The sequence below is a fragment of the Antechinus flavipes genome, chromosome 2 (assembly GCF_016432865.1).
Source record: "Antechinus flavipes isolate AdamAnt ecotype Samford, QLD, Australia chromosome 2, AdamAnt_v2, whole genome shotgun sequence".
Lineage (NCBI taxonomy): Eukaryota > Metazoa > Chordata > Mammalia > Dasyuromorphia > Dasyuridae > Antechinus > Antechinus flavipes.
In genome coordinates this window covers 213,734,352-213,755,158 of record NC_067399.1, presented here as the reverse complement: position 1 = coordinate 213,755,158, position 20,807 = coordinate 213,734,352, and the positions used below count along the sequence as shown (strand labels likewise).

The following is a 20,807-nucleotide window of genomic DNA, read 5'->3' as shown; positions in this document are numbered from 1 at the left end:
TACTTTTGAGGTCACCATTATCCTATTATGAGGTTGCTAACCTCAGTGTTATCTTTCATTTCTTACTCTAAATCACTCTAAATATCTAATTATTTGCTAGATCTTAACATTTGAATGTCTTGACTAATGTGTGTGTCCTGAGCTATCACCTTCATCACTTTTTACCTATACTGAATATTTTGTCCTTAGCTAACAACTTCATCACTTCTTACCCATACTGAACATTTTATTGTTCAGTTGTGTTAGTTGTTCAGTGCTTTGTGACACATTTGGTGTCTATTTGATACCTAGCTCATATCTATAGCTACAATAAACTGTCTCAGTAGGTAAGCAAAACCAGGCTGAGGGTAATAGACCACAAACCCTTCAGTGAGCTTGGCATGTCTACCCCAAGCATGTGAAAACTTCCTCTGTTAGACTACATAGATGAGAACCGTGATGAAAACAGCTGAAGCAGGCATTGTGGAGCATTTGGAGCTTGGTCAAACATTGACACCAAGGTCATCATCCACTGTATTCCAGGCCATTGCCAGTTACCTTGACTTTTGTTCTGCCACTGGACTTAAATGACTTTAGAAGGGAGAATTGATGACTTTGTAAACTTTGCTTCACTTAAATTCAAATTTGAGTCAAAACATCATCCCATCTATGGTCTCATTGGTCTTCTGTGAAAACAAAGGACAAACAACAACCTATACTAGTCTATTATCCTCTTAATTGTTCTCTTTGACTCTTCTTTGTCCTCTACATATTGTCCTTCACACAGTTGACCCCAAATTTTCCCAAAATGAAAGTCCAATGAAGTTACAATTACCCTTGTCCCAACTCAGTAAAATATAGTGCCTCCCTGTTAACTGTAGGATAAAATACAAATCACTCCATTTGCATTCAAGTTTCTTCCCAACTTAGGCCCTTATTTCTAATGTTCTTACACATTAAACTGTGTTGCACATGTCTTATGGTCCAATCAAATTGACTTGAAATTTTTCACTAATAATAGTATTAATAAAGGACTTTGAGATTTGCAAAGTACTTTACAAATAATTTTATCTTTACAACTCCATCTATGTACCTTTTCATTGGCCCTTGTACCTAGAATGCTTTGTTGTTATTCAAAGACCGCTCAGACACCACTTGTTTATTGTAATTGTAATGCCAATTGTAGCATTCTAAATTCCAAGAGATTTAGCAAGGAACTGAAGCACAGAGACACATTTATCTAGTTCTTAATATTAAAGATATGATCATTTTATGGCCAAAGGATAGAACCAAGGAGTGATCTTAAGATTTGGTTATCACTGATCAATAGACAGTAATGTTTGTAGGACTATTCTAAGGCCAGAAGACTTGAAACCATTAACAGATATATCTTCCTTAAAGTCTCAGGGAAGAAATATTATATTCCTAGATCAGAGGATTTTTATAATTATTGACAGAACAACAGCATTTTTAGATCAGAGGGCTTCAAGATCATATACTCCAAAGCTAGAAGATTTAGAATCACTGACAGATTGTTAGAACAGAAACTCCCAAAATTCAAGGGATCTTAAAATTATTGCTGTCTTCACAGAGACTATATTACATCATTTCCCATCTCAAGCAATCTACACCCCAAATTCATTTGAGACAAAGAGACAGAGATCTCATCTTGAGTTGTTTTTGCTGACTAGGGGTGTATAGATGATTCTGCCTAGTAGGGCTCAAACTGAGGAGAGGGAGGAACACAATTTGATGATGGCAGCAGCAGCATTCAGAATGGTGCTAAGTATCAGAATCAGTTTGCCTATGGTATTCAGTGTGAACAAATAGTTGGAAGTTCATAACTTCATAGTAAGTTCAAATCTACCAATAGGAATGTTAATTCTTAGGCAGTTATGAAGAAGCTTCAAGGAAGGTGGTGTAGAAACATTATGAATGAGTTTGCCAGAATAATTTTAGAATGGATATCCTACAGTTATTAGGTGAGTAAGAGATCCTTTCTGGCAAGAAGACAGGAGATAGTCAGGTTAAAGTTATTTCCCTGGGGGGTAGCTAGTACAGATGGATGGCATCCAGGGTGGGCATGGTGACATTGGGGAATGAGGCCTTTGCAAATAATTCATAAGGTCACACATGTGGGCTGCCTTGAGGATGCTGATGGCACACCCAACAATCCTAAATGCCCCCTCTACCCATGGAGTTCCCTAACCTGAATAAAGACTAAAGAGTTATCTCCCTACTGGCGGAGGTCCACAGGGTGACACCACGAGAGCTGGAGAGAAAATATTAAATGCAACGCTCTCATCCTTTTGAGTGTTGTTAAAGGTACACTTGGAAAAAATGAAAAATAACAAGAAAGAAAGAAAGCTAGTGTGAGGGAGAGAAGGACACAGACAATTTCACCCTTCTCTATCCAGTGTGTTTCTAGGAGTTCTGCAGAAGAGTAGTTTCAGCTCTTCTATGGGTTCACAGGAATATTCAGGAATATCTGAGGGAGAAGATGTAATAGGAGTAGCACTTTTAATTCTAGAAATAAGAGTTCAGCTGGGGGGAAACCTTCGAGTTTGAAATTGGAGTAATGGGTGATTCTTCACCCAATTCTCTGGTGGTTTCAGGCACAGTTTAGTAAGAACTGTCTTGAGGATGTATTCTCCACCTTCCCAGACGACTGGGGCCACCAGGCAGGGTGGAGATGATAAGTAATCTTAAATGGGCTTTATCTCCTTTAACAAAAACCCCTGAGCCTTTTCAGTCTTACAAGGGAAGGCTTTTCCCCAGTTAATAAAGGTGTCAACAAAAATCAAAAGCAGTTTAAAGCCTCCTAAAAAGGAGTATATGCATAAAATCTATCGGCTAGTCCTCTCCAAATATGTACCTTTCCTCCAGATAAGCTTCAGGAGAAGGGGGATTTAACAGCCCTTTCAGAATTTAGTTGGGCATAATCTGGGCAGACCTGACAGATCTGTTTAATTGTTTCTCCTAGCTTGTGAACAGTGAAAACAAGTTTCACAAAGGATTGGAGAGGATTTTTTTTCCAAGTGGGTAGCCTGGTATAGGCCAAAGAGAAGTTTCCATTGATTTGCCTCTGAGATGTTTACTTTCATTTCTTTTGCCAGTTCTAAAGCATTTGACAACTGATTGTGCAGTAATAATTCCATCTCATAGCCAGACTCAGGAATAATCAGATGAGAAACAAAGAAACAAAACTGTCAAATTGAGTCAGAAGGCTCCTACCTTAAACAGAGGGCAAAGTGGTCCACCCAACTCTTGCCCAGATAAGATATCTGAGAAGGCATTTCTCTGAAATGGTGGGTTATTGACTTAATTATCAGACAATCAAATTCAAAACTCAAAAGATTATCAGTTACAGTCCCAAGAAATTTTATCTCTAATAGCAAATTCTACTAATCGCAGTTTAGGGCTAGATACGTATTATTCTAAAAGTTTTCCAGCATTTACACACTTAGGAGATTTTTATTTAACATGTTTTATATGTTTAAACTCATCCTGGTGCAAAAGATCAATCATTGTACAGGCTTATAAATTCTTAGTAAACTATAAATTCAAATAACTTAGTTAACGATTATAGAATTTTCCTAAATAATAATCAAATAGTCTTAGCTGTAGTTCCTATTACCTTAAATAAGTTTCCCTTTTATGTTAGAGGGAAAACAAGACAATTCTTAAAATTGAAATAGAAGAGATTTTTAAAATGAGAGTTTTAGTTAATGATTCTGATTAAATATTCTAAACAAACTGAATTGCTATTTGGTTATTATTTTCCAATTCAGACAGGACTGTCAGAAGTTTGACTCTAGATAACTAGAGTTTTTAAAGTAGTAGCAAACTGCTTTTCTGTTTTCCTAAAGTTCCCAAACTCTTATTTTAACACTATCAGTTCAAATAGATTACAGTTTACATATCTCTTTTGTTGGCTTTAATTAAAGCTCCTTTAAAATTGCTTTTACTATTATTTCTCAAATAAATTTCCAAATTAATTTATACACACATAGAAATCATTTATCAGTTGGTCTCATCTAAAAAAACCCATAAAGTTCTCAAATAGGAAGCAATTATATCCAATAAAGCAGTTAACAGTCATATTGCATGCTTTGTGCTAAGTACAGTCATGTGGTCTTTACAACAACAATTATCATTTTTCTTTACAAATCAGAAAACTGGGCAGAGGTAAAATAATTTGCCATAAATTACATAACTAATACATATCCACTATTGAAACAAAGAATGCAGAGGTTGACTGGCTTTCTCATCTCACACTGTCATACTGGGTGATGGCAGGGGTACCCAGATTCTTTCCAGGCAGTTCTTAGAAAATCCTGCTGAAAGCTGGAATGATTGTTGCTAGGATCTCCCTTTACTAGTAGTTTCAGTACCAGGGCTCAGAGAGTGATGACCATTGGGCATTACCCTCACTCCCTCAAAACTGGATTGGAGAGTTGTTTGGGCAAAATTGTGTGGGGTCCCCACGATTTTGCTACTTCTCCATATTTCTACAGGTGAGGCAGAATTTGAATTTCCTTACAGTTCTGAGATGAGAAGAATTAGCAAACAGAGGGACTTGGGCTATATTGATCTTGTTAGCAATCCCCCAACTGAGATACACTTGGGACTTAGAAAATTTTCTTCTTTTAGAATAATAGTTCTCTCTGTGAGAAAGCAGGTTTCTCGGGGAAGTTTTCTGGAGGCAGCCTTAGTTTCAGTTAAGAGTAAATAATCACCCAAAACACAGCCAGGTGATAAAAGTTCAGATCTTTTATTATCTCCAATATAACCCGGTTAGTTTAGAGGCCTATCACTCTGCTTGGTTCCAAGAGCTCCCTCTGAATGTCTCCAGATCCAAAGGTTTGTCCTTCAGCCCAGCCAGCACCAAGGTGAATCTGTCTTGCCTCTAAGAGAGGGCTTCTAGCTCTCAATCTCCCAGAATGCTCTTCTCCGACCCCAATCCATATTCCCAAGTAAAACTCCTCACTCAGAAAGGGCTTCTGGCTGAACTCACTTGATGCTCCCCTCTCAATCTAAATTCAGCTGAACTTTCTTGACTGGGCTCACTGAAGCTCTATTTATGCTCCTTCGAGAAAGAGGGATTGTGGGATGCTAGAGAGAGGGATTATGGGCTTCTTCCCAGAGTGCTCTCTGGCCCTAAGAGCTTCAAGGGAGGTGCAAATTCGAATATCTCATACTAAATCCTGAAATCTCCCAAAAGTGTGAACTCCAATGAGTAAAGTGTGTGAACACAAGCATTGTATCAATTACTTCTACTTAGTACCTTGTTTCAGGTCTGGCCCAAAACATCTCCTTTGTAAGATTAAATCAAGGATACTGAACCATGCTAAATTAGATAATTATTGTCTCTATCAACTCTAATGATTTAACAATTTGTAAAGATTCCAACATGGGACCACTCTGGGGACTGGAGTGAAAAGGGTCCCTCAGTATTTTCTCAGGTTCTTTCCCAAAGGAGCAGAAGGTGACTCCGGACAAGATAAGAGTCAAGGAAGGTATAGCAAAAAGTTGCTATTTACCTACTTTGTTTTCTTTCTTTTTTTTCTTTCAGAATGGGGTAAATTCCTAGAATTATCCCCAATGTTTCAGGAATTTTTCTTGCCATTTTAAGGTGAATAATTACCAAACATTCCTTTCAAAACTTTGAGAATATGACTAATGCAGGAAAAAGAATGTATAGTTACCCATTGATTTTTAATAATTTGTGTATTTCAAGAATTTGTTCATAAAATATTTTTGTTGAATTAAATTGTAATTTCCCCTTTGTCATTTTAGCATTCCTTCTGTAATTAAAGCCCATGGAGCTCATTTGAAGGCCAGTGCTGCAATGGTTCGTTTAAGACTTTACGATATTTTGGCATTGTTACCCCCCAAAACTTATGAAGGTAATTAGAATTTAAAATATTGTAATAGTCTAATAAGAATTCTCACTTTTCTGTATGTAATTCTATACTTCAGACATTTATAATGAGGTTATTTTAGGATCTATGGGTAGAAATTATATATTTGTTAGAAATAAAAGACTATATAAAATGCTTGTGTGTCTTCAGAGACAAGAATATTTGCATTCTCTTGTTTAATGCCATGTAAATTAAAAATGTCATCTCAAATTTGGTTAGAATTATTTTTTGATACTTTGCTTTTTGGTTATTTGAAAGTTCTAATCAAACAATATAGTCAACTAGAGAGAAGTGCCATTATTGTAGATAATTTAAAAGTGGCAGTTTCCCATTTCAGTAAAAATTTTTTTTTTCTCTGAATGCAGGAAAAATTTTACATTCTTGCAAAAATGAGTGCCTAGGTTAGTAGACACATCTTAAACTTGAATCTACCTCCTTATTACATAGTTAGTCCCTGCCCCCAAGAAATTTACATTTTGGAAGAGGGGAAATTAACATTAGAGGGCTAGGGGCAAAGAATAAAAGATTTTTTTCAAATCTCACTCTTGAATATTAAAGCCAGTCCCTGCCCCCAAGGAGCTTCCATTCTTACATTTTGCAAGGGGGGGAGGAGGGAAGACAACTAACCTCCATCCTTGGTGATTCTTTGATGTTCTTGTGGATTTCAAATTTCTGATTTAAGTTTTATTTCTCCAATTTAATTTTCATAAATGTGGGAACCAAGTAAATGTTCATCCATTTCTCACAATTTCCCCCCTTTTTTCTTTTTTAATAATTCTTTTAAAAAAATTTAATAACAATTGCTTTTAAACATATAAAGGGAAGAAGAATTTGCTTATTTCATGCCAATTGTCCAATGTAACATTACTGTAAAATCACTTTATTGTCAGAATATTTCTAAGTTTATTTTTACACAGTATTAAAAATATTTTTGCTTTCTAATTTATATTTCTGTTTTTTAGGATCTTTTAATGCACTTCTTAGGGAGCTGGTGGCAGAATTTACTTTGACAGATAATTCTGCCAATACAACTACTTCCCTTCTTAGATCCCTCTGCCATTATGATGACAGTGTTCTTCTTGGTTCCTGGCTTCAAGAAACTGATCATAAATCAATTGAAGATCAGGTAGTAAATCATAAAAAAAAAAATTAGTCATCCTTTTAAAAAAAGAGATAAAGTATTCAACAGTGGTCTTATATGATTTTACATTATTGCTTAAAAAGAAAACAGACTTGCTATTAATCAAGACTTAGGCAGCCTTAACACTAAAGATAACATCCTGGTAATTGATGATTGAGCTGTTGTAGTACAGATAAGAATCTCTAGCCCTAGAATTTGAAGAGGTTGTTACAGTTATTCAATTTATTTTAAATTTAGGTGTTGCCAGGTACACCAAAATCATTCCCAGCTCTGTGACAGGATAGGTTTGGGAAGAAAATGTAGGAATGAGGATTTTTGGGTTGCCTTGTTTTTGAGAGATATATCAAAGATTAAGATTTGGGTATATGGGTTAATTTTCAGTTTTTAGTCTTCTAATGTACCTTTTGTGTAGTAGTTTAAAAGTGCTAAAAAAAAAATCTCTTTCCAATTGCTTTAGACAGCATTTTGATAGTATATTGAGTTAGGTATTGAGTTAGGATTTTTAAAAAGCAATTTTAAAATCATGACACAAAAGTAAACCATAATTTTTTTTTAAAGTCTAACTTTTATTTTTTGTTTTTTATCTTTTACTAACTCCCTATCTTTTTAGTAAGATTTTTAAAAATATAAAATGAGTTTTGCCAAGTTTTTATGTGGCTGTTTTGCAGCTCCAACCAAATAGTGCATCTGGGAGTGGTGCTTTAGAGCATGATCCATCCTCCATTTATTTACGAATACCTGCTGGTGAAGCTGTTCCTGGTCCTCTTCCACTTGGAGTCTCAGTCATTGATGCTTCTGTTGCTCTCTTTGGTGTCGTATTTCCTCATGTTTCTTACAAACACCGGTTAGTATAAATGAGAGTAAAATCAGTTTTTGTAGTTATTGCAAATAATTACTAGTCTTAAATTGAGATTATTGTAAAGACTTGGTTTTAGCAAACTAAAATCCAGATTTCACATTATTTGAAACTATGTTAAAAACTTCTTATGGGAAAAGATAAGATTACAGTAGTTCTGTAGAAAATATATTAGAGTGAAAATAAAATGAAATTGAATTGAATTTTAAAAAGAAAGAAAATCTATTAGGAGGTTTTTTGGCTACCACTTTGAGAGTAATCTATTATTTAAGTTAATTACCCTGAAAAAGTTTGCTAAATTATGTTCTGCACTGAAAAAAGTTAATGAGTGAAGAAGTATTCCTAGGGAAATTTTAACTGATATTAAGTTCAGTGCAGTTTTTGATATGTTTTTCATTATATTTTCTGTTATATACTATACTTCACAGCATTTGTAGTTTTAAATTGATATCCTAAGTGGTAGTAACTAATTTTTGGTACTGTTTTAATCAGATTGGATTGTTAGAATTTTTAAACTCCTATGTGATTAATTCACATTAATCACTTAAATTATTTACTTATTTAAGGTTATGATTTGTTTGGTTAGGATGTCATAATAATGAAGAGAGAGTAATATTATATATTAGACATTTCTTATTTATAATACTATATGATAAACTTCATCAATTATTTTGCATATCAGTGGTCACAATGAGAATGAAGTGTACATAGATCAATGCACATAAATCACCACTTTTCAAAACTAAAATTCCATCAGAAATGGATTAGTAGGATCATCTTTATTTATAAGATGTAGAACATAGTTATTGATTGGTTAGCTGATCTTCATAGCTATTAATTTAAGGAAGAATATAGTCAAAATATGAAACTTTGATTTTACTTCTCCACAAAGTCATAAAATATTTTAATAACTATGTTTTAATATTATTGGTTTTTAAATTTAATTTTAATAATATATATTTTATTTTATGCATTTAAAGTCATTCTGAGATGGGGTCCATGAGCTTCAACAAACTGCCAAAATGATCCATACACAAAAAAGGTTAGGAATCTCTGATCTAGCATGATTAAAAATAGACAAAAACTATTCCATGTTTGGTGATCAAAATCTTTTACTTAAAACATCAGTCCTTCTTTTTAGAGTAATTTGTTTTATAGTAGAAGAAATTTCAGGTGCAAAAGATTTATATAGCATGTTCAAAGTCATACATCTAGCTACTGACAAAAAGTTGGGATAAGCCTCCTAAATCTATTAAAAATTGTAATGCACATGTATGCTTTTTTTTTTTTAATGAAAACAAATCCTGAGACTTTTTAATAATCCCATATAGAAGCAGAAAATTGGATTGAATAATGCCTTACATGTCATTTACAGAAACCTATGTGTTTAGATTTGAGTAAACTATAGAAGTTTACTACTCAAAGTGATCCTGAGTGAGGGATTCTCTGGAGACTTGTTTGATACTTTTATTACCAGTATAAAGACTTATTTGATCTGAAACCCAAGGCCTGCCCAGAATGTCTAAGTCTGTCCTTGAATCATCTTGATCTCTGGGGATTATTGACTAGATAAGGGATAAATATCCTATAGATCACAATGAATCTAGAAATATGCCTGATTTTTTAGGATTGTTTTTCCCCAGAATTAATGTATGAGTTGGTAGGTAGTAAATATATATATGAACTGGCTTCCTTTGTAATAGTACTTGAAACTATGTCATTGCTTCTTTTTTTTTTTTTTTTTTCCTGAGGTAATTGGGGTTAAGTGATGTGTCTGAGGACAGATTTGAATTCAGGGCTGATGCTCTATCCATTGTGTCACCTAACTGCCTCTTTCTCATTGCTCTTTAGACAGAATAATCTAAAAGAATTTTCCTTGTTCTTAAATTTATCCTTATTTTTTCAGCTTGAGGGATATATAAACTTTTGCTTTCCTTCCAGTCTTCATCCTCCTTCCCCAGAGTTCACTTTGCCTGAGCCAAAAGTAAATCAAAATCTATGGAAAGGAAGTGAGGATATACCATGACGGAGTAATACATATATATATATATATATATATGTATATATGTATATATGTATATATATATGTGTGTGTGTGTATGTATATATGTATGTGTATATATATATATATATATATATATATATATATATTTTTTTTTTTTTTTTTTGGTATCTGAGGTGAAACATTTTCAGAACATATTATGGGTATTTTTAAGGTATATGAAAGAACAATTACCTTTTTCTTTCATACACTCATTAGCAATTGAAGGTTAATATTTTGACTGTTAAATTACTTTAATTAGTAGGAACGTGGATATTAGGCAAAACCATTTTAGACAATAAAATAGAAATAAAAAAAGGGACTCTGGAATGTGTTTGCTTAAAATTAATTCATACTTAAGCTTATTACATTAACATTGTTTTTGTACAATAGGAATTTTTAAAGATCTTCATTCTGATATTACAGATTACAAATGCTGGATCATTTTGCTGAGTGTGTCAAACAGGCTAAAGGTGTTCGTCAACAGGCCGTACAACTTAATATTTTCACTGCTGTTCTCAGTGCATTAAAGGTAATATTGCCACCAGAAGTATAAGTGCTAATATGTAATTATTAATTTGAGTAATAAAGTCTTACTTTTAAATAATTTAATTATGGTATGTAGAAAATGAATCATGCACCTATTTAAACTATATTTAAGCAAATTGATACACTTGAGTATTCTATATTTTATACTGTATGATGAATATTTTAATTTGTAAGAATCTTTTAATTGTAAGAAAATAGAATATCTAAAAGCATTTGTGCTACTGAATAAGCAAAAAAGAAATTGGAATATAGTTTGCCTAATTAGGCTTATGGGAACATACATTTAAGTTTTAAGATCATTTAGGAACATACATGGAGGAAAGTGACACTCAGAGAGCTTTGACTGGTCTCTAGGGTTTTTATGACAGCTAGGAGGTGGAGTAGGTACAGTACCAAGCCTGGAGTCAGGAAGACTCTTCTTCCAGTTGAAATATGACCTCAGACTCTAGCTATGTGACTCTGGCAAGTCACTTAACCTTGTTTGCCTCAGTTTCTTCATTTGTAAAATGAACTAGAAAAATAAATGGCAAACCACTTCAGTCTTTTCAAAGAAAACCCCAAATGGAGTCATGAAGAGTTGTACATAATTGAAAAATCACACTTTTATATAATAATAATTGTTTTGTCTGTTTTTATTGTTATGACAACTTAAATACTTAGAAAAAATTATTCTTGATGTTCCTAATTGTGATTTTTAAATTTTCTCTTGTTTTAATCTGGCAAATTTACATATAGAATTTGTTACTTTTAAAGGAGAATGTTTAATTTTAATGAGGTTTGATATACTAAATGGTAATATCTTAAATATGATTTGTGGTTTCATCTGCCACCTTTAAACAAAATGGCAAATTTTGTTTTGGCAAAAACAGTTAAAAAAATAATGAGCAAGTTCTATATTTTATAGAACCACTAGAATATATACATCATAATACAAAGCTAAAAACTTGTTAGAGGATTCAGTAAATAATGAAAAATTTTAGAAGATAAATTAATTATAATACTGTTGTAACCTGTAGCAATTAGAATCATTCTGGCTGTATCTGTATTGCAGTTAGTGTTTTACTTAGACACTGAATTTATATATTACATAATGAGAAGCCAGAGTCTTAGTTCTTGAGGAACAAAATAACTAATTGTAAGAGAGTTAAGAAAAGTTAAATTTTTTACAATTCTATTATAGTAAGGTGATTGTTCATCTCCTGTTCTTTATTTAAATATGTACTATACATACTTAAATGACATTGTTTTCCCTTATTCTTGTCATTTCCCCCCACATTTTAATGTAAAATTTCTTGTTTAGATTGTTTTCTGCATAATTAATAGCACAAATAGAATTAAATAGCTTTTTCAAGAAGTTAACTGTGCTTTGCTTTGCTTGCCATATTTGCTTTTATATACAAATTAGCTAGTCAGTAAGCATTGATTAAGTACCACCTATGTGCAAGGCACCATGATAAGTACCAGAGATGTGAAGAAAGACAGTTCCTTTCCACTAGGAGCTCACAATCTAATGGGGGAGCCAAGCAAAGAACTATATATAAAGAAGATCTAAACAGGATTAATAGAAAAAAATCAACAAAGGAAGTACATTGGAATTGAATCTTTTGGGCAATAATTCTAAATTTCAGGTTTATCTAGGTTTGGTTGTTTGAGAATTCACATAGGATGTTACTATATATGTGTTTAAAATGATGCTTAGATATACTTTAGCATATTTAACATGTATGAGACTGCCTGCCATCTAGGGGAGAGGATGGAGGGAGGGAAGGGAAAAGTTGAAACAGAAGCGAGTGCAAGGGACAATGTTGTAAAAATGACCCATTCATATGTTCTGTCAATAAAAAGCTATAATTAATAAATAAATAATAAAATGATGCTTAGGAGGATGTGGTTAAAATAATGTGGTTAAAGAAAATCCACTTAATGAAGTAATCTGAATACATGTGAATATTGCATGTGAATATGTTGTTGGTTTTTTGTATTTAAAATTATATTTGGGTTGGATTTTTTTTTAAATTCATATAGGGCTTGGCTGAAAACAAAAGTACTTTAGGACCTGAGGAAGTTCGGAAATCTGCTCTGACATTGGTTATGGGAGCTCTTGATAATCCAAATCCTATTTTGAGATGTGCAGCTGGAGAAGCCCTTGGAAGAATGGCTCAAGTGGTCGGAGAAGCAACTTTCATTGCTAGAATGGCTCAATATAGCTTTGACAAGTAAGTTTTTTTGCCAAGAAGTAAGTTTCTCAGATTGACAAATATAATAAGTAGAATCAGAACTTAAGTAATGGGTCTTAGTTTCTCTCTAACCTGAAAACAAGTGGCATTATTTTTGTCTTTACACAATTAATTGATTAAACTTCAGAGCTAGAGAGTGATATTGTACTTTGGGTGAGCAGGAAAATTCCTGATCAAATTTAATATCATATGTTGATAAGAAAGATTGAAAGAGGCAGTAATTAGGTGAAATTAGTTAATACTTAAATTTTATTTGCAATAATTCCATAGAATTGAGGGATGGATATTTTAAAATAGCAAATATACACACAAAAAATTTGTATTTGACTAATAATCAGTTGTGGATATATATATCATCTAGGAATTAATTTAAAATAATAAGGATACATTGCGAAGACTTTATTTACAATTTACTCATCTTAACCTGTGGATATTGCCCTAAATTATCTAATTTACTCTCCTTGATTTTGGAAGTAGAACACACTGTCAGAGGAGCATATCCAGCAAGTAGTTAAGCAAGGATACTTAAGTGAATTAGATGTTTTCAGTAGAGATTTTCCAGATGCCAATCAAGCAAGAACTTATTTAAAAGATTTAATAAGAACATACAAGGATAGGCAATAGTTAGGTTATTTGAATTAGGATTATTGGCTGCAATGTACTTCTTAGTTATTGTAAATCCTTAGTCTTTTAAAGAAGAGAAAGTAGAAAGTGTGTTATACTGAAAAGAGCACTATATTTAGAAACCTCAGTTTTCCTATCTCTAAACTGTGAATCATACATGTAATAATGATTTCCCAGAATTATTGTGAGCACAGAAAGAGATATGTAAAATGTTTTTCAAATTTTACTTTTAAGAACTGCATAGAAAGATCAGTTATTATTGGATATAGCATAATGTCATAAGGGTCAGTGTGGCATTTTGAGGAAAGCACTGACTCAGAAGTTGAGATTAATTTCCACTTACTATCTGTGTGATCCTAGACAAGCCATTTGACTTGAGTCTGTTTCCTCATTTATAAAGTTTGAGTAATAATAATTATATTACCTACTTCCCAGGGTTGTTGTGAAAAAAGCTTTTTGTAAACAATGAAGTATTATATATATACATTCATTCATATGTGTAATACACATATACACACATACATAAATATGTTAAAGAGCTAATAAGATCTAGTTCTGGTGATAATTTCATTGTTGTCTTTTACTTTCAAAAGTATAACAAGGATAATAGTAAAGTATAGTAGCATTTTACTCCTAACAAGAATGTAATGATGTCAGGAAAAAAAACTAGAATATCTACTCAGTTATTTGGTGTTATTTGAGTTAATCTGGTTAAGCATATTTTCTGAACATCTGGAGTTTTAGTTTTATAAATTCTAGAGTTTCAAATTAACCCATTAAAATTGAAATACTTTTAGACTTTGTATTTTCCTGCCTATATATATGGAACTATTTTAATCATTTTTTTTATGACTCATTGACACCATTATAAATGTAAAGTCTTTTATTGTGTTGTAGATATAACTATGGAAAAAAGTGTGGGACATAAGGCTGAAAGGCTATCTAACTACTATTATGAAATTTACTTTATTGAATATATCTCTGATGTCACTTCACTTATTGGTAATTTGGCTCTTTCTCATAAAGATGAAAGTGATGTACAATTCTCTGGGGCAGTTAGGTGGCATAGTAAATAGTGGATGACTCATCTTCCTGAGTTCAAATTTGGTCTCAGATACTTACTAGCTGTGGGACCCTAGGCAAGACACTTAAACCTTTTTTGACTCAGTTGCCTTATCTGTAAAATGAGTTGGAGTAGGAAATGGCAAACCACTCCAGTATTTTTGCCAGAAAACCAGTTGATGAAGAGTTGGACACAACTGAAAAACAACATAAGCTACTCCCCAAGACATTTTGCTATGGACTAGGTATCCTTACCTTCATAGAGTATATATTGAGGTTGGGGAAGAGGAGAATATATTGTATATACAAAAGAATGTAGTAAAAAAGAATAACTACTTCCCATACTACCTGATAATAGAGGGTATCAAGAAAAGCTTCATTGGGTTGTTTGTGCCTTAAACTAAGTTTTAAAGTAAAATAAGGATTCTAAGAAACGAATGAGAAGCAAATTTCAAGCATATGGACAGCTTATGCAAATGCACAGAGAAAGGAGATAGAATGTTATTATATTTCAGTTTAAACGTCTATTGCATAGAATATAGAATATATGTATAGTTATGATGACAGGTATATATATATATATGTATATGTATATTTAAGTCTCATTCAGAAGATATGTCTTGTTTTATTTTATTCATAAATTTATTCAATTTGTAATGTTCTTTTTGCCTACATTGTTTGCAAAATTACCCAAATTTGAAATAAAGATATAAAAATATCTTATTATTATAGCGTTACTATCTATGTCTATCTCTCAGCACCACTTGGAACTTTTGCAAACATTTACACATATTAGGACAAGTAGCATAGTGCAAATAAATGTAAAAATATATTCTTTGGAAATTATGGAGTACATGGACTCTCCTTTAATACTGATTGCTCTTACATCTTTTTTTTTTTTTTTGATCATTTATTTTTTTTAATATACTTTTCAGCAATTCTCTAATTTTTTTTTCAGATTAAAATCTGCTCGAGATGTTGTTTCCAGAACTGGCCATTCATTGGCTCTTGGCTGTCTACATCGATATGTTGGGGGGATAGGATCAGGACAACACCTCAAGACCAGTGTTAGTATTCTACTGGCACTGGCTCAAGATGGAACTTCACCTGAAGTTCAGGTACAGGGTGATTTTTAAATTACTTTCAAAAAGAAACTTTTTGCTGCCAAATTACAAACTCTTCAATGCAGATTTCCTCCATTGTTGCACATATATTTGTTAGATATCACTTATGGACAGTGAACTGATATGAGAGGTAAAAAGGAGAAAGAGATAAAACTATTTAATTTGGAAAAATATAGAGTGCATTCAGTGACTTAGAATATTTGGATCATTTGATTCTTTGTGTTAAATGAATGTTTGTGTTCTGTTACTTCCTTTCTTTGCTATTAGATGGTTGTGTGATTTTGTAAGTCTTCTTATCTCCTTTGGCCTAATTCCTTATCTGAAAAGTAATATGTTTTGAATAGTCAATCTCTGAGGTTCCTTATAATTTTATTTTTTTCTTAATAATATTTTACTTTTCCAGTTACATGTAAAAATAGTTTTCAACATTTCATCTTTTAAGTTTTTGAGTGCTAATTTTTTTTTCTTCCTCTCTTATCTTTTCTCTCCCCAAGATAGCAAGCAATCTGATATTGGTTATACATACACAATCACTTTAAACATATTTCCATATTTGTCACATTATGGAAGGCAAATCAGAACAAAAGGGAACAAACATGAGAAAGAAAAAACAAAAAAAAAAAGGTGAAAATAGTATGTTTTGATCTGCATTCAGTCTTGATAATTCTTCTGGCTACATATGGCATTTTCCATCCTAAGTATATTGGAATTGTTTTGGATCACTGCTTTGCTGAGAAGAGCTAAGTCTGTCATCATCATTTAATCTAGCTCTTACTGTGTTGTAGAGTATTCTTCTGTTTTTGTTCACTTCACTCAGCATCAGTTCTTGTAAGTTTTTCCACACTTTTCTGAAATAAATCATTATTTCTTATACAACAGTAATATTCCATTACATTCACATAGCATTAATCAGTCAGTCCCTGATTGATGGACATCCTCCTCTCCATTTCCAATGCCTTGCTACCACAAAAGAGCTGCTACAAACATTTTTACACATGTGAGTCCTTTCCCCTCTTTTATGATCTCTTTTGGATACAGATGCAGTAGTGACACTGCTGGATCAAAGAGTATGCAGTTTGTTTATTTTGTTTCCTGACTGCCTACTCTTAGTTCCTTCCATTTCTTTTTCTTCTCTTATTGCTAAAGGTAACATTTCTAGTACTATATTGAATAATAGTGGTGATAATGGGCATCCTTGTTTCATTCCTAATCTTATTGGGAATACTTCTAACTTATTCCCATTACATATGATGCTTACTGATGGTTTTAGATGAGTACTGCTTATTATTTTTAGGAAAGCTCTCTAGTGTTTTTATTAGGAATTAGTATGATATTTTTCCAGATGTTTTTCTGTATTTACTGAGATAATCATATGATTTCTGTTAATTTTGTTATTGATATGGTCAATAATGCTGATGGTGTTTCTGATATTGAACAATCTCTATATTCCTGATATAAATCCCACTTGTTTATGGTGTATTATCTTGGTGATAAGATGCTATCATCTCTTTGCTAATATTTTATTTAAGATTTTTGTATCAATATTCATTAGGGAAATTGGTCTATACTTTTATTTCTCTGTTTTGGCCCTTCTTGATTTAGGTATCAGCACCATATCTGTGTCATGAAAGGAATTTGATAGAACTCCTTCTTCCTCTTTTTTTCTAAATAGTTTATATAATATTAGAATTAATTGTTCTTTAAATATTTGGTAGAATTTACAAGTGAATTTACAATTCACCTGGCCCTGGTGATTTTTTCTTAGGGAATTCATTGATGGCTTGTTCATTTTCTTTTTCTAAAATGGGACTGTTTAAGTATTTAATTTCTTCTTCTGTTAATCTGGACAATTTATATTTTAGTAAATATTAATCTGTTTCAATTAGATTGTAAGATTTATTGGCTGATAGGCACAATAGCTCCTAATTATTGCTTGAATTTCCTCTTCATTAATTCATCTTTTTCATTTTCAATACTGGTAATTTGGTTTTCTTCTTTACTTTTTTTAATCAAATTAATCAAAGGCCATAAAACCCGTTCTTAGTTTTATTTATTAGTTCAATAATTTTCTTACTTTCACTTTTATTAATCTCTTCTTTAACTTTTAAAATATCTAATTTGAAACTGGGAAAACATGTTTACAGTCAAAGCTTCTGATAAAGGCCTCATTTCCAAAATATATAGAGAATTGACTCTAGTTTGTAAGAAATCAAAACAAACAATTCTTAGATGAAGAAATTGAAACTATTTCTAGCCATATGAAAATATGCTCCAAATCATTATTAATCAGAGAAATGCAAATTAAGACAACTCTGAGATACCACTACATACCTATCAGATTGGCTAGAATGACAGGGAAAGATAATAAGGAATGTTGGAGGGGGTGTGGGAAAACTGGGGCACATTGTTGGTGGAATTGGAATTCATCCAACCATTCTGGAAAGGGATTTGGAACTATGCTCAAAAAGTTATCAAACTGTGCATAGCCTTTGATCCAGCAGTGTTACTACTGGGCTTATATCCCAAAGAGATTTTAAAGAAGGGAAAGGGACCTGTATGTGCAAGAATGTTTGTGGCAACCCTCTTTGTAGTGGCCAGAAACTGGAAACAGAGTGAATGCCCATCAATTGGAGAATGGCTGAATAAATTGTGGTATATGAATATTATGGAATATTATTACTCTGTAAGAAATGACTAGCAGGATGATTTCAGAAAGGCCTGGAGAGACATGAACTGATGCTGAGTGAAATGAGCAGGATTAGGAGATCATTATATATTTCAGCAACAATACTATATGATGATCAATTCTGATGGACGTGGCCCTCTTCAATAATGAGATGAACTAAATCAGTTCCAATAGAGAAGTAATGAATTGAACCAGCTACACTCAGCAAAAGAACTCTGAGAGATGACTATGAACCACTACATAGAATCCCAATCCCTCTATTTTTGTCTGCCTGCATTTTTATTTTCCTTCACAGGTTAATTGTATACTATTTCAAAGTCTGATTCTTTTTGTGCAGCAAAATAACTGTATGGACATGTATACATATATTGTATTCAACATATACTTTAACATATTTAACATGTATTGGTCTACCTGCCATCTCAGGGAGGGGTGGGAGGGAAGCAAGGGAAAAATTGGAACAAAAGGTTTTGCAATTGTCAATGCTGAAAAATTACCCATGCATATAACTTGTAAATAAAAAACTATAATTAAAAATATAAATCTAATTTGGCACTTAAGTGGGGGTTTTGAGTTTTTCTTTTTTTAGATGTTTTAGTTCTATGGCCAGTTCATTGATCTCCTCTTTCTGTATTTTATTCATGTAAGCATCTGAAAATATAAAGTTTCCCCTAAGGAAATACTTTCCCTAGGCTGCATCGCATAAATTTTGGTATGTTGTCCCATTATTGTCATTCTCTTAAGATGAAATGATTGCTTCTATGAGTTGTTGTTTGAACCCCCTAATCTTTAGGATTAGATTATTTAGTTTCCAATTGATTTTTGGTCTATTTTTTCCATGATCCTTTATTGCTTGTAATTTTTATTTCATCATGATCTGAAAAAAATGCCTTTAATCTTTCTGCATTTGATTGGGAGGTTTTTATGCACTAATATATGGTCACTTTTTGTGTAATTGCCATGTATCACTAAGAAAAAGGAATACTCCTTTTTATCTCCATTCAGTTTCTCCAGAGGTCTATCATACCTAACTTCCAAAATTCTATTCAGTTCCTTAATGTTTTTTATTGTTTATCTATCTACTTCTGAGCAAAGGAGATTGAAGTCCCCCATTAGTATATTTTTGCTATCCATTTCTTCCTGCAACTCACTTAACTTCTCTAAGTATTTAGATGTTATTCTGCTTAGGGCATATGTGTTTTGTATTGATATTACTTCATTATCTATGTTATCCTTCAGCAAGATGTAGTTTCTTTCCTTACCTCTTTTATATTAGATTTATTTTTCTTCTCTTTTATCTGATGACATTTGCTACCGCTGCTTTTTTTTTCTTTTAACTTCAGCTGAAACATAATATGTTCTGCTCCAATCTTTTACCTTCATTTTAGATATGTGTCTCTGCTTCAAACGTGTTTCTTGTAAACAACATATTGTAGGGTTCTGGCTTTTATCTGCTTCTGTTTTATGAGAGAGTTCATTCCATTGACATTCAGAGTTATGATTACTAACTCTGTATTTCCCTCCATCCTATTTTCCCTCATTTATATTTTTCTTTCTTCTTTCACCCTTTCCCTTTTCATCAGTGTTTTGCTTCTGACTCTCTTCTCTCTCAATCTTCTCCCCCACCACCACCACTTTCTTGCATTTTACTTCTTCTACTTCTGTGCTTCTTTCTATCAGCCTTCCCTTTTCCCTATTCTTTCCCCTTTCTCCTCTTACTTCCCTAAATTTCTGTACCCAACAAGGTGTGTATGTTATTTCTTCTTTGAGTCAAATACAATGAGATTAATGTTCAAACAATGCCACTTTCAGTCTCTTTTTTCCCTCTACTGTAAAAGATCTTTTGTGCTTTGTGTGATCTAATTTGCCCCATTTTACGTCCCCTTTTTTTCCCCAGTAAAATTCTTTTTCTTTCCCTTCATTTCTCTTTAATATTATCACATCAAAGTCAAATTATACCCATACTCTGTTTATGTATATCCCTTCTAATTGACATAACAAAGATACAGTACTCAAGTTATAAATATCATGTTCCCTTATAGAATATAAATGGATTAACCTTTAAATAATGTATTTTTTCTTTCCTGTGTACTTTTTTATGCTTCTCTTGTATTTGAAAATCAGATTTTTCTGTTTAGCTCTGGTCTTTTAATCAGAAATGATAGAAAATCTCCTATTTCATTGAATATCCATCTTTTTCCCTGAAAGATAATGGTCAGTTTTGTTGAGTAGTTGATTCTTGGTTGCAGTTTTAAGCTCTGCTGCTTTCTGGAATATCATATTTCAGGAATATGGAAGATACTAGATCTTGTATAATCCTGACTATGGCTTCTTGGTATTTGAATTGTTTCTTTATGCTGCTTGCAGTATTATTTCCTTGAATTGATAATTTTGGAATTTAGCTATAAAGTTTTCATTTTGGGGTTTCTTTTTAAGGCATGATCAGTGGATTGTTTCAATGACTTGTTTACCCTCTGGTTCTAGTATATTAAGGCTCTAGTATCTAGTATATCCTTGATGATTTCTTGAAAGTTTTTTTTTTTGATCATGGCTTTTAGTTGGTCCAAAATTCTTAAATGATCTC

The 20,807-nt window shown here is 32.5% G+C and overlaps 1 protein-coding gene across 4 annotated transcripts in view; it reads left to right on the top strand.

Annotated features, from left to right (window-relative positions):
* The window catches only part of HEATR5B (HEAT repeat containing 5B), a 138,342-nt gene that overhangs the window by 47,318 nt on the left and 70,217 nt on the right, over positions 1 to 20,807 (top strand). For all 4 annotated transcript variants that reach the window (XM_051976147.1, XM_051976146.1, XM_051976145.1 and 1 more), the window contains 6 exons: positions 5,779 to 5,888; positions 6,866 to 7,029; positions 7,713 to 7,888; positions 10,368 to 10,473; positions 12,516 to 12,706; positions 15,372 to 15,531. In XM_051976147.1, the coding sequence (XP_051832107.1) occupies positions 5,779 to 5,888; positions 6,866 to 7,029; positions 7,713 to 7,888; positions 10,368 to 10,473; positions 12,516 to 12,706; positions 15,372 to 15,531 (907 nt within the window). The remainder of the gene's footprint in view (positions 1 to 5,778; positions 5,889 to 6,865; positions 7,030 to 7,712; positions 7,889 to 10,367; positions 10,474 to 12,515; positions 12,707 to 15,371; positions 15,532 to 20,807) is intronic.